We start from the raw sequence: 14,757 nt of genomic DNA on the forward strand, positions 1-14,757 counted from the left end.
CCTTGGCCTCCCAAAGTGCTAGGATTACAGGGGTGAGCCACCACTCCTGGCCTTAAATTTAAATGTAAGTATTAAGACTATATTCAGAATGATCTCAATGATATAAAACTATATTAATACACAGACAAGCACAGAAAAAAGACTGAAAAGAAACCTACCAAAATGTAAACAGTAGTCATTACTGGGGCTGAGATTCTGAGCAAGTATTATTTCCATCTTTCCATGTTTCTATAGTTTCCAAAGCTTCTACAGTAGGTATACAGTACTTACATGAGTGGAACAAATGAAGAGTATTAAATTAAATTACCTTTAAATGGTCAGTCACTTCCCAAAGAAGGACTAGGAGTGAAAACTAAGTAATTTCTTAAAAGTCAGGAACCTACAAGAATAAACCAATATTCTGCCATTCCCGTTTAAGCTGCTGCTCAGGGCACTGTCAGCATGTTTCCAGTTCCAGGGATGAGCTGGCTCGGAGCTACCCCACTAAGCAACCAGCACTAAGGAACCCGGTCCGGCCACTCAAATGCCACCTCTCATGCAAGACTGCCCTGATCTCTCTTGTCAGTGCTGTCTTATGAACACTCTGAGAATAGGACAGACCCTAGGACTCACATGTGTATCTCCAACAGGAGGCAGGCCTGGTAGCCGGCATGCCAGCCCCATCTCAACGCGTCCATGGCCATCTGCCCACCCTCTCAAGTGGGTGCTCCCCAAGGTAGAGGCCAAGGATGTTAGAGACTCTAGCATGTGATAAGAGTGTCAGGAAACAGGTGAGGAACAAATGAATACATTAAAGAATGATATTTTAGACTAACACTGTCCAACAGAACTTTCTGTGATGGAAGAAATGCTCTATATTTGCACTTTCCAATATGGTAGCTACTAGCTAGCCATGTGTCTACTGAGCACTTGAAATGTAGCTAGTATGACTGGGAAACTAAATTTTTAATTTTATTTAATTGTAATTCATCTAAATAGCCATAGTGTTCTTGTGGAAAAGCAAACATCACAAGGTAGTTTTAAGATTAAACAAGATCTTTTATTTTTAGAGATAAGGTCTTACTCTGTCACCCAGGCTGGAGTACAGTGGCTTGATTACAGTTCGCTGCATCCTTGAACTTCTGGGCTCAAGTGATCCTCCCCCTCAGCCTCCCAAGTAGCTGAGACTACAGGTGCACACCATCAACCCAGCTAATTTTTACATTTTAAAAGTAGAGACAGAATATCACTATGTTACCCAGGCTGGTCTTGAACTCCTGGCTTCAAGCAATCCTCCTACCTCAGCCTCACCAGTAGCTGGGACTACAGGTGCATGGCTGTTAAGATGATTCATTTTTAAAAAGATGATTGGTCCAGTGCCTAACAGCGCTCAATTGACCACTGTAGGATAATGAAAAAAAAATGAGGAGTAGAAAGAAGAATAGGAGGAGGAAGATCCCCAACAGCCCCACCTGCTCAGCCACAAGCACTGGGAATTTACTTGTCTCCACCCCATCCCAGCAAATAGCTCTTCCGTATTTTGAGTGCATAGCAGCCAGAGCCATGGAGAGTGGGAATGGGAAGAGTAGGGAGGGAGAGGTATGAGGCTGGGACAGGAGAGACCCTGCAGACTTGCTGAAAGAGGAAAGCTGTTGGCCTGTATTGCCTGAGACAATGAGTAGGTATTTACTCCAAGAAGAAAGCTTAAGCCACCAGAATCAGCAACAGGTGCAAGAAAAGGGCTGCCCATGGCAGTCCTCATGCCCAGGATTTAACACTCTGTGTCCACCACTGTCCTCTAGAGGGCTGGTCTGCAAACTCAAGTTCTAACCTGTCCTCAGAGTTCCCAACAGTTAGCCACCTAGAGAGCCCTTTCCCACCCTACCTCACTGATTCTCACGCTAGCCTGGCGAGGGGAGCAAGCACCTATTTCCATTCCATAACTCAGCAGACCAAGGCTCGGTAAGATTGTCTGAGGGCATGAGGCTGAGACTGGCTGGAGAACTGGAGTCTGCCTAGGACAGACAGCAAATGATAAGGTGGTAATGCCGCACAGAGGCCTGGAGACCCGGCCAGCCTGAAGGGTGAACCTGCAAACACCCTCCTCCAGGCTGCCAGCTCCGAGGAGGCAAGGACTCCATCTGTTGGTTCTCTATGGTATCCTAGGGCAGAACCCAACACTGGAAGCATAGCGGGTATCCAATAAATATGGATGAACCAACCAACCACCAGCCAAACACAGGTACAGCCATTCCAGTTTTCAGGCTAATTCTACATACTTCATCCCATCTGCCCCTAACAATTGGCCAGACAGGCATCATTCTCCCATTTTAAAATGGGGAACTGAGGCTCAAAAATTGAGAGCCACTCTGGGTTGCTGTACTGAAAATCTGCTTCGAGAACTTCCCAAGAAGCCCCGCCTTGACTGGAGAGAGGCAGATTCATTCTGCCAGGGTCCTGTGTTCTTTCTATTCTTTGCTCTATCCTCTATCAGCAAGTCAGAGATGAGTTCACGACATACCCTGCCTCCAAGAAGCCCACAGATTCACGGGGAAGGGAAAAATGAATGCAAGCATCTGGAACGCCTGACTCTTTCATGAGAGAAAAATGACAAATGGCAGTCAGATAATGAAGGAGGGACAGGTTAATTCTGGCTGGAGGAGGAAGTTTTTTGACTGTGATGAGTGGGTAATTGAGTGGGTAACATTGGACCCGAGGCCTTAATGAAAGATCCAATAGGTGGCAAGGTGTGGAGAAGGGCAGGTGGGCCAGCAGCTGACACCTACCAGCTCTAGAACTCCGGGCACATCATTTAGCCTCTTTGGACCTCAGCTTTCTCAACCGTAAAATAAGGATGCTAACACCCACTGCGCAAGAAGTGAATGTAGAAAGAATTAAATGGCCTCGTGGGACACCTACTCACAGCAGGACTCAACAGATGGAAGCCACTACATTACTGCAGGGCCAGGCAGGCATGGGGACGTGGGTTCGGAACAGGGTAGTCCTGGCATTACAGGTTTTAAGAGGAAGAATCAAGGTAATTCCTCTGGATATTGGAGTCTGACAGCAACTCCCAGCGCAATAAACCAGGGAAGAGGTGGGGGTGTGCCTCCAGATCCACCCCACAGACAACCCCCACCCTACTGGACACCACAGGCTGAGTAAGCATCTTAGACTGACCCAGGGCCAGGACCTGTCAGAGAGATGCACTGAGGCAGCCCACACCCTCCTCCTTCCCCAATCTCCCCCAGCCCTAGGGGAAACCACCAGGCCCACCAGCCAGACCTGCATCCTCCATCCCTGCAGCTCAAGCCTCAGTTTGACCCCAAAGTCCTTATTCTTGGAATTACACCAAAAAATAATTAAAAAGCAGGGTCTGGGAATAGAGTACTACAGTGTAGAGGAGAAACAACATCAGACAGTCAGGCCTGGGACCTAGCCCAGCTCTCCACTCACAAAGACCAACAACCACAGCTCACCTCTGGGACACACCTGCTGTGCACCAGCCCCTGAGCTATGTGTTCTACAGACACTCATCTTAATCCCCCTAGCAACCCATGAGACAGGAACTATCTCCACTTTTCAAATGAGGAAGACTGAGGCTCAGAGTTCCACAAATTCGCCTAAGGCCTAGCAGGTGAGGTAGTCAGGATCCAAACTCAGTTCTGACTCTAAAAGCCATGTGGCCACCTTCGCATAAGTAACATGGCCTCTCTGAACCTTAGTCTTCCCATCTACCCAAAGGGGGCTTGAATTAATAATATGATTTCTGGAAAGCTCTACAGATTACAAAGCCCACAATGGTGCCCAGAGAAGGGCCATGAGACCAATACATCCCCCAAGGCCTCTAAGCCTGTCCTGGAGTGGAGATCTTGGGTGTGGACAGCAATCACCACCCCAGCAGGGTCACCAAGAGCTACCATCCTCTGGCTCCCAGCTCTCAATTCCAACATTTGGTCTAAGGTTCCTCTTCATCTTAGAGAAATCTGGGTGAGATGAGTAGCAACCACTCGTAGCTGCTCTTTAAGCCACAAGATGAGATGCATGTCACAGTACGTGGGGCTTTGTCTAAAAGGGAGGATGAGCATGTGACAGAAAGTGCCAATCCTGGCCAAGAGGCTAATGGCCAGTCACTGTAGGACAGTCATCAGGCCCCAAGCTCCTCCACCTGACCCGGCCACTCCAAAGGCTTGCAACCAAAGAGCCTGCAAGCCCTGAAGCCAATCCTTCCCAGAGCGGGGGAGAGGGAGGCCCAGCTGGGTAAGGAGACTCTCCCAGGGTCACTAGCAATCAAGGGGCAGACCTTATTTTGAAGAGCCTCAAGACAGTGTTGGAAAGAAACATGATGGTATCTGCATGTGAGAACTCATGTAGCATTTACTGGCATCTCAGCACTATAAGACAGGGCAAGGAAAAAAAAGAAATTTACTGGCATCTCACATGTGTTGAGAGCTTACCATATGTTCAACCTTGCAGGAAAACGAGAACATCAAACACAGCTCCTCCTTTACAGGCTACAGGCTCCTTGAGGGCAGAGACTGGGCTGTATTTCATTCCCAAACTTCCTGGACACTCACTTGGAGCCAGCCCTGTGCTGGCCATACAGGGTCAAGGATAATGACACTCTGCCCCTGTCTTCAAGGACACAGAAGTAAATAGGAAATTGCCATAGAGTATGAGCAGGGCTATGGCAAAAGAAAGGGAAGACTTCGAAGAGGAGGTGGCATTTGAGCTGGGTCTTAAAGAATCAGTAGGGTCAATCTGGTGGAATGGAAGGGAGGGAAAGCCCTTCCTAGAGGTTCTGTTTACCATTTACATGGTAGTCATAACAATAACAATTATTATAATCCCAAGATTAATTGAGCATTTACCATATGCCAGTCTGTTTTTAAGCACATATACATGTGTTAACACATTCCACCCTCACAACAGCCTTTGGAGGTCATTACTATTATTATCCTCATGTCACAGATAAGAAAATTGAGACCCAAAAAGCTCCCTAACTTGCCAAGGTCCCCCAGTTAGTACACAGAGCCAGGATTCAAACCTAGCAGACTGGTTCCACAACCATGCCCTCAATCAGCACTCTACACACTTCTTAGATACAAACTTCATGCCAGACTTTGTGCTGGACGCAAGAATACAAAGATGAATCTTTGAACATTATCTATTTTTCCACTTGTTCCAAAAATGATTTAAGGAGGCACAAAGATGAATAAAAAGAAGCCCACAGATTATAAGGAAAGAAGGACAGGTAAAGAGCAAATTCCAGGTCTGAGGCTGCATAAGGAAAAGTCTGCTGCCACGAGCAGACATCAGCAAGAGATGGAACTGGCCCTGCAAGGCGGCCTTGAACGCCAGATCAAAGGGCTCAGATTTTTCCCATTGGCCAGCTGGCTGTCAATCTACATGCCAAGTGTAATTTCACAGAAGATCTTTAAAGCATGTACCAAGAACTATCTGTAGGACAAATCGATGTCTCTACAGATGTGTAGATGATGTGGTAGATAAAGTACATATCTACTTAAAAGAGTTCTTTAAATTAGCAGTTACCTAAATCTCATTAGGTATATTCTGCTTCAAGAGATAACTAAAAGTATAGCTGCTATCACATGGACAGTGGAAAGATTTTTGTCCTTATATTTAGAACATTTGGATATCCCTGCTGTCAGGGATGGGAAGTAACGCAAAGGTTTTAAGCGAGAAGTTCTAAGGACTTGAGGTCTGGGATTTTTGCTCCGCATCCACCCATGGACCCCTCCTCACCAAGCCGCCCGATCTGTTTGAAATCATCTGTTTGAAGGCCCAAAGAAGAGCCTGCCCCAGCGAGAAGCCCTAGCACGGAGATATTCTCACAAAGAGCGCTACGTAAGTACAAATGACTGTTTGATCAATCATTTGGCCTCAGCATGGGATTTGGTTAGAATTAAAGCCATCTGGCTGGTGGGGGGGGGAACAGGGGGAGGAGACAAGCAGGCGGGAAAAAGACTCACCCCCCTCCCCCAAAAAGCATTGTTAAAATATAACGGGGAAAAACAGTAAAGTTCCTGCTGTTATTTCAGCCTAAGCCACTTAATCCATCAGCACATAAAGCAACTTATTTTACGACCTTTTCCCTTTAAAAAATAAATCAGAAGACGATGCCTTGAATTCAGATATCTCTGAAGCACACTACTCATCCCTCACAGTGAAATATCCTGTTTCATAAACCTTCTTCAAGATACTTGAAGCTGCAGATCACTAAATACCTTGCTTTAGGCATCTGACATTCCAGAGAATTAATATTTAAACTTATTATAGGAAAAAAGAATTGCGTTTGGTTGAAGCATGAAATATTTAATAGTGTCTCCAAATTAGAAACCCTATTTTGTTTCGCGCTGGAAATGCCAACGTTATTACCTGGGCTTTGCACTCAAATAAGATAAAATGCAAAGGCAGTCTTGAGATGAAACACACAATTACAGCCGTTTTCTCCAGAGAGATGGGGAGTGAGACAGGTTTGGGGAGTGGACGTGATTGAGTTTCATTTTTACGATACGCTTAAAATTATATTATCATTCTCTGCCTTGAGGGTTGGACTTGAGACTGCTGAAGCTACTTAACCACCGAAAACGGTGTCAAAATCAGTGACTCCACGGAGGCCTATTCTCAGGCTCTTTAAACCGTCGTCTTGGAATGGGCTCACTGACGAGCAAAACTCCGTAACTTTCTCTGCTCGCTAGGACAAAAGTATTCAGTGGTTTAGGATAAAAATTAAGCTTCAATTGACACAGTGGATCCTGGCAGCCTCTGCCGGCACGTGTAATTTATTTACAGGGTTGGAAAGTCGGCAAAATACATCATCAACTCTTACACAAACTTCTACTAGGTATTAAATACCCAACCCTCTGAGAAGTAATTCATATAGTCCAGCAGCGTTCCAAAATAAACCCAATCTCCAGCCCTCCGGAGAGCTTAAAACAGCAAATGGGCTCTGTATTTTTCAAGTCAGGTTTATAGTACTCCCTGGTTTCTTGCTAAAGCCTGATTTCTAGCAAACCTGTTATTTAAAAACAAAGGTAACATCTAAAAGAGTAATCTGGTTGCTAAAAAGACACAAATAGGAACAGGCTGGGCTGCATGGCAGGCAGGGCCATCCCTCGTACTTCATTCACTCCCCTTCAGACACGGCGGCACGAAGGAAGGCAAAAATTCCTCGGACCAGAACGGCTTCTGCCAGTCCATCTTCAGAATCAGTATGACTCCCTTCGAACGTACACATTCTCATGAACGCACGTGCGAATGTACACATTCTCATGAACGCACGTGCAAGGCCACAGATGCGACCAGCCGTGGGACCTTTACCTTCCATAGGGGTTCATCTAGCTCATTCATCATTTGACACAAAAGACCCATTTCTCACAAGCAAACTCTCAAGCTCACTCTGATCCCCAGCCTATTCTCCCTCCCAAGCCCTACTTCATCCCACCAAGTGTTTAACAAGAAATAATTGTTTAATAGATCCCTGACCCAACATGCTCAGGGAAGCACGTATTCTACAACCAGGCATGGTGGGGATCTTGAGGAATTCTCATCCAACAGATGTCTTTGAAAGCCGTAGAGGGGAGACTACGACCGGGGCCTTGGCAAGGAATCTCCCCAAATGGCAAGAAAAACTCAAACAGGGACTATTACCTGCAATAACCAGTCAGGATGGGAGTTGCCACTGCTTCTGAGAAGCAGTCCCTCCTAGGGGCCCCCTCCATGGCCTCAGAGAGTCCTTTTCCAGACCCCAGATTCCTGAGGATCCTGAGTCACTGGGAACATTCTCCTTTCCCTAGTGCCAAAGCGGGAGAGAAGCAGTGCCCTACGGAGGCAGAGTGTCCCCTGTAAGTCACACCTCAGCCTGTTGGCTGAGACTGAGAAAGGGCTGCTCTGGGATGTGGCTGTCTGGGCCCCCTGCGGCCTCCTGCTGCCTTCCTCCAGGCTTGGGGGACACTCAGCTCTCTAGAGCCACATCCTCTCCTTCCCACCACCTGTGTTTAAGAAGCTAGTCCTGGAGAGTGGTGTATTCTCAGAGGCAAGTACTGGCTCTGCTGTCAGACAGACCTGGGTTCAAATTCCAGGCTCTACTGCTTACTACATGCACAACCTTGGACAAATCACTTTGCCTTTCCAAGCCTCAGTCCCCCCATCTTTGAAATTAGAACAGTGCCTCCTTTCCTCCTAGGGCTATTGGGCATAATTAAATGTGATCACGTCTCTAAAGCATCTCACCTGGCACAGAGCAGCCGCTCACTAAAGGTTAGTCGACCTCCCTCTTCCCCATCCCTTCTGTGTTCATCTTTAGCGTCGAGAGTTCAAGTGTGTAACCTAGTCTGAGACAAAAGTGGCCTCTTCCTACATCCCAGATCCTTCCAAACCTTCCCAGCCCAGTTAGTGTGGAATCTCGAGTATCAGCAGGCAGGGACTATGGATCATCCAACTGAACTGCTCCCCATTTTACAGACGGGAAAACCAAGGCTCAAAGCACAGGGCATGGCCCACTAGCAAAGATGCTACACAATGGCTCATGTGTTAGCTCCAGGCAGGCCCAACCATAACCACCAAATAAATTCAGGCCATCCAGGAAATGCATTATTCAGTTCACGGACTGAAGGTCTCATCTCAGCGCATCTGACTCAAATGCTGACTTTAAAAACACAGCTCGTAATGCTAACACAATCCACCTCGATCCACCAGAAACCTACTGAAGGAATAACCCTTTGGAGTTTAAGGGGAAGAAGGGAAAAAGAAGAAAACAGATGCTTTAAGTGACTTTCAACTCTGAGACCACTGGGTTAGGGTTGTATTCTCTCCTCCCAGCCCAACCTTCTGCTTTCTTTCAGTTTCTTATAAATATGGCTTAGGGAGACCAACAAAGTAGCCACAAAACTACTTTTCCCCTGTCTTTTCTGCTTTTCTTACTCAGTAACTCAGCTGTCAGTCCCTGGACTTTGCTTCCAATGCTGAAAGCTTTTGCCTCTTTTTTTTTTTTTTTTTAATTGTAAACTATTAATTTGGGCAGCAGCTCTTGATAAACAAGAAGTCCATTTTTAAACTGCTAGAATCATTAGCACAGTGAAGGCGAACAGCACAAATATTTCAGGAGTTTGGTCTTTTTTCCTGGCCCTGGTATTACAGCTGTGCTTTTTGCATAATGCAGTCCAAGTTTTCAAAGCCCACTGCAGACTTTGTTTCATTTCTTCTCCCCCTTGAACTGAATGTCTTTGTTTCTTTAAATACAAAAATAAACTACGCCCTACGAAAAGAAACCACACAATTCTCTAGGTCCAAAGTAATTGCAACTGAAATCTATATTAGAAAAAAAAATTAACAAACCACCCATTATAATTTAACTTTGAATGTAACCGTATATGTAAGGTGAGGTTGCTGAAATACTACCATATCATGTTGAAAACAGAGAATTCTTTTCCAAGACAATTGAGAGAAGCAAGGGAAATTATCCTCAGCGATAATCACTGGTCAGCTTCCCAATAAAGTTTATTTGTTTGTTGTTCTTCCCCCTAATCCTATCCAAAACAGATTGAAAGCCCTGTCCCAAACTTTAGTTTCTCCCCTCTTCCAGGATGCTGGCCAAACTCCACAAAATAAAACCGAACAAAATGATGATAATTATGCAACTTTCAGAACAAAGAACATAAGAATATATTTTTTTAAGTGATTCATTGTGCACTTATGCCTGTAATGGGATTTTAACGCACTGTAAAAATAAGTGTGCTGGCTCACTAAGCTTCTCATGCAAATGAAACGCAGGGAGATGAGTAACTCTGAGATGGGGTTCGTTTTGGTTTTTTTTTTTTTTTTCCCCAGAAAAAGGATGAAGAAAAATCATAGCGTATAAAGAAACTGACATTTTTAAATCACAGACGGAGCAACATAGACTATCGATGTGATGCCACAGCTCTGAAGCTCTGTAGACCTCAGTCCAGCTAAGCACGCTACAGGTAAACTACTGAGAAACAACTAAGCCTAAATTAAATTACGATCTCATGTGATGGTCCCCTTGCCATTTTGCCCACAAAGTCCTAGTTTCTAGAGAGCTTGAGAGGCAGGAAGGATAGAGGAATTCTAGCCGCCCGAGATTCTTAGGGAATCTTTGGGAATTGTATTTCCGCTACATGTCTACAAAAGATTTGTCGGATACATAACTCTTATGACCGTAGACGCAACATGTTCCTATCTCATTTTTTACCCACACACATACTTGTTTCTCTTTGTCTCACTGAGGCTGACATTTGGTCAGCAGGTTTTTCTCTCCCTTATTTGAAACTTCAAGCACTGAAAAAATTTGGATCTGATTATTTCCGGATCGCAGGACCAGCACTTTAAAATGGATGAAACGCAAGCAAATTGCCCACCGGAGCTGGAGGGGGGAAATGCTTTAAAAATCACTCATACCTTTCTATTAGGGATGCGCTAGCCTTTCCAAGGCCTCCCCAGAACATCACAGGAGCTTCTTACTCAGATGAAGAAATTCGACCAGGTGGTACCACCAAAACATCATGACTTACTGTCCACCACCCCCACCCCCTGAGTCCATGCACACAATCTACAATTCCTTTTTTTTTTTCTTTTCCAAGTTACAAAACTGACAGCTTTTTGGCATTGACAGCCATGATGGCTGTTTTTATAACGGCGGGGTTCACATTTGTCGTGATCAACCTCCTTTTTATTGCAAGGATGCATCCAGTCTCAGCACACAGTGAAAGGGCCCAGTGAGTCACTGTCAATTAAATAGTGACCTCATTATCTGGTTTGGTGTGGGAACAGCAACTCTGGACAAACGGAATTATGTGGTAAACTACAAAATTTTCTAACTATGGCATAGATACTAGTTACCAATTCCCAAAGATGTGAGACAGTAGAAATACCAAAAGCAAAATACATTTTTTAATTCTCTGGGAACGTTCAGAAAGCCTTCGTGTGAATGCCAGCTCTCGGCCGCCAACACACACATGTAGAAGGTACAAGTTGTGGAACCAGAATCAAATATTTGCAGCTGGAAGCTTGGAAACTGCCACCTACTGTCTGCAGCTTTGAGCAAATCCCTGAACCTTAATGTCTGCATCTATAAAATGGGAATCACATTAATAACAGCTAGTATCTGCCTAGCACTTTACAGTCTTCTACATCTGCTCCCTCACAAGTGCCCCCAAGGCAGGCAGAGCCCAGCTGGCGTGAGGGCAGACAAGAGCATGTGTGGGAACACGCTCTGAACACTGTAAAGCACCGTGCACAGAGAACAAGCGTCATCAGGCCATCACCACAAAGCTGTCCGCCTGCATAAAGCCCAGATGTTTACCTTCTTTCCTTGTCAGGACTTATAAAAGCAGAGTGTCGGGTGTTTAATAATAAGAAAGAAAAATGCAGCATCTGGCAATTTGGCTTTTCCAGCTGTTTGGAATCTGGATAAACGGGACTCTGCCATAAACAGATCATGATTCTTATTGTAAATGATGACAATGTTAGTCCATGACGTCACACCATCCCAGTGCCTCCCAATTCCAGATCAAATACACAGGCCCCAAACATTTATGGATAAACGACTAGATTCAAGAACCCACTCTCTTCCTCTGCGTAGGGACTATCTGAGGCAGGCGGCAGAGCATCTGAAACCTGACCCCAGGCTGAGCCATACTGTCTTCTCTCCGGTCACTGAGCAGCAGTGGTCACAAAAGACCCGAAGCTTGGTACCTCTCTGCCTCCCCTGGCTAGCACACCACAGTTAGTGCCTTCCACATTCAGCATTTTAAAAATGTAACCTTTCTTCCTTCTCACTCTGTCCCCTTTATCTCAAGTGTCACTGACCCTAGCATGGGCCCTGCACGAATTAATAAAACAACTCTTGTTTTATTTACCCTGCAAGGTAGGCATCATTACCTCTCGTGCAAATGAAAACCCAGAGGTTGAGAATGTGAAACACGTTACAGTAGTAATCCTAAAAATAAGGCACTGAGGTGGCCCTTGCACACTCTTTATCACTAATGATCTCATCAGTTTTGCAAATTAAGTCTCAGGGTAAATTTACAAACGAGGGAACCAAAGGCTCAGAAGAGTGAAATTGCTTCCCCCAAGTCCCACAGATCATAGATGGTGGGGTCTCACAATTCCCAGCACAGTCAGTACGTATTTTTCAATTGGTATTTCTGTCTGTTTCCAATAAGCCTGAGAACTTGGAGCTAGACACCAAACAATCAAAGGGTTACATGGTCTGGGGACTATTTCGGTAGGAGTAGGGGCAGCAAGAAGGTGCCGTTTCCTTGCAGCATTTTTAAGGACGTTGAAGAACTGGGGGGAAGCTGGTTTTGTCTCGGGCCACTTGGTGGCTGGACTCTGAGGGAAAACTTGCCTAAAGCGACACAGAGGCCAGCAGGGAAAACTCTCCAAGCCCAGGATCGAGCCTTCTCTTTCTCCCTAGGCCAGGTTAGGATAGAGCTGTGGCTTCCCTAACCCCTGCCCTACACATACCAAACACTTTCCCACCTTCAGGCCTCAGTTTCCTCACCCTTCAAATGAGTGGGTTATATCCCACCACACCAGCCTCACTGGGAGGCTATGAAGAAAAGTTGTGAAACCTCTTGGAAAAAAGCTTCACCAGAGAGACCAGCTTAAGGTACAAAGAAAGAGGCTCTTCTTCCCATCCCTTTATTCTCCTCTGCCCTTTCCAAATGTAATCCTGACTTGAAGATCTTTTATTTTGGACATGTTTGGGGGTGTGCATAAAAATAACTGGGGTTAGGGGGAATGGAAGTAGGAAGATCGGACACAAAGCCCCCAGACGAAAGATTTCACCATAGCGTGGAACAAAGGTTATGTTCGGGAGAGTCGTTCGCTAGGTCTGCAGAGAACTCGATCTTCAGATGACAGCCACGATGTTTTTAAACACAGAACGTTGCAGGAGGGTATCTATTTAAGGGAGGATTGTGTATGGAGCCGGGCAAGCCAGGGAGCTCCCGGCAGCAAACATTACTCATGTCTCGCTGCACAGCGCTCCTCTCTGGTAAAAGAGACCTCATATGTGTGTATTCCAGCAATAACATTCTGCAGGCATTTCCCACCCCTCCCCACTGTATCTGTCCTTCTAAAATATTATCTCTATCCCTTGAAAAAGAGGCTGGCATCTAAAACAAAGAGATGGGAAATAGTTCTCTCTCACAAAGCCGAGTGTTTTCTTTAAAAAAGAAAAAAACTGCTTATGTTTATTTCATTTTACTAATCCCTGAACCAGGGAGTTGGCTGTTTTTGATCCACGAGGAGCTCTCAACTCTAAAAGCAGGCTGCCTACCTCTTCTGAGTTGTGGGGCTGATGCTAGGAAGTGATGCCTATAACCATAAAACCCAAACTGTTTTTGTCTTCCTTGAAAATCATTTGGAAAGAGAACCAAGAGGTTCCAAATGCCGATAGTCAAACCCCAAAGCCTTGGTTTTCCCTAAGGGAAAAAAACGGGGAGGACGAGGACACGGCATCTTAACAATTTCTCCAATTCCTGGTTAATTATCTGTCAGCATGAAACTCATAAATAATGACTCAATAATAATTAACTGTGATGAGAAGAGCGTGTTCCTGAAAATCCCAGCACCATCTCTGACTTTGAGCCCATAAGCCATACTGGGACCTCCACCTTCCCGTGGCCAGCTTCACTGGGGGACGAAGGGGCTTGCCAAGGAGCTTGTGATCCAAGACTAGGCTGCCGAAGCACCAAGTACAGAAAAGTCATGTTTAAGTTAGGACGTGACCCAGGCTCGATTGCTGATGCAGAAAATTTTCCCTCAGGAATCCAGAAATCATCTGGTTTAATTAATTCCTCACTTGACAGATGGGGAAACTGAGGTCCCAAAAGGAGATCTTGCTAAAGGCCTCTGGGTTTTGTTAGTTAAGAAGATTGAAATACTTCAAACTATGCCTTGAGCTGCTCAGAAACAGATACCAATATATGCGTTGCTATTCGCCCTCATATATAATAAAATTTTGACAAGTTTCTATGCAAGCTTTATCAGAAACATACAGAAGCAAAATTATGTAAGCTGAGAGCTTTCTACAAACACATTTGCCCAAACGGGGCTGAGTTTAAATTAGATGCTTCGCAAAGCAGGCATACTTTCCGACTGACAAGCTAGTCCCAAACAATAAGAGAGAAACTGAGGAACTCAGAAGAAAGTTCCACTAAATTCTCCCGAGCACGCGGTGGCGACGCCGGGCAGCCCGAATCTCCACAGGAGCCGCCAGGCACGTTGTCAGGGCCGGACTCACCCTTCCCAGCGGCAGCGGCCTTGGATGGACCGTAGTCTCGGGGGCTCCGGGGCCGGAGGAGGTCGTGGGAGCGCGGTGGCGGCGCGGGAGGCCGGGCTAGCAGGTCCCGCGGGCCCCTGTCCGCGCAGCCGCCGCCACTCACGGTGACCCTGAAGGCCATGTGCGCACCGAGGCTGGCGTGGCCGCGGCCGGGGCCGGGCGCACCGGGGGCCTCCTTGGGCCTCTTGTCCGAGTGTGCCTCAGCCACCTCGCAATGCATGGCGCCGGGGCGGGGCGCACGGCTGGGGGTCGCGCCGGGCTCCTGGGGAGGGGAGACAGCACAGCGAGTTAGAATGCGGAAAGCGGCCCCCGTCTCGTCCCAGGGCCGAGTTTGAGCAGGTCACTGCCCCTTCCGTGGATTCCGCGTCTCTAACATAGGTTAGCGCCACCACACCTAGCCCAATCAGAGGTCAAACCCACCTGATCCCACGCAAAAGCCCCCTCAC

The 14,757-nt window shown here is 46.3% G+C and overlaps 1 protein-coding gene across 2 annotated transcripts in view; it reads right to left on the reverse strand.

Annotated features, from left to right (window-relative positions):
- GLIS1 (GLIS family zinc finger 1) overlaps positions 1 to 14,531 on the reverse strand; it is a 237,277-nt gene extending 222,746 nt beyond the window's left edge. Inside the window, exon 1 of one of the 2 annotated variants that reach the window (XM_011973791.1) lies at positions 14,273 to 14,531. In XM_011973791.1, the coding sequence (XP_011829181.1) occupies positions 14,273 to 14,531 (259 nt within the window). Of the gene's footprint in view, positions 1 to 10,419; positions 10,727 to 14,272 lie in introns of those variants that run through there. The other variant, XM_011973792.1, reaches the window with a different exon arrangement.
- Positions 14,532 to 14,757: the final 226 nt, after the last annotated feature.

Source organism: Mandrillus leucophaeus, unplaced genomic scaffold (genome assembly GCF_000951045.1).
Source record: "Mandrillus leucophaeus isolate KB7577 unplaced genomic scaffold, Mleu.le_1.0 Scaffold14, whole genome shotgun sequence".
NCBI classification, from domain to species: Eukaryota; Metazoa; Chordata; class Mammalia; order Primates; family Cercopithecidae; genus Mandrillus; species Mandrillus leucophaeus.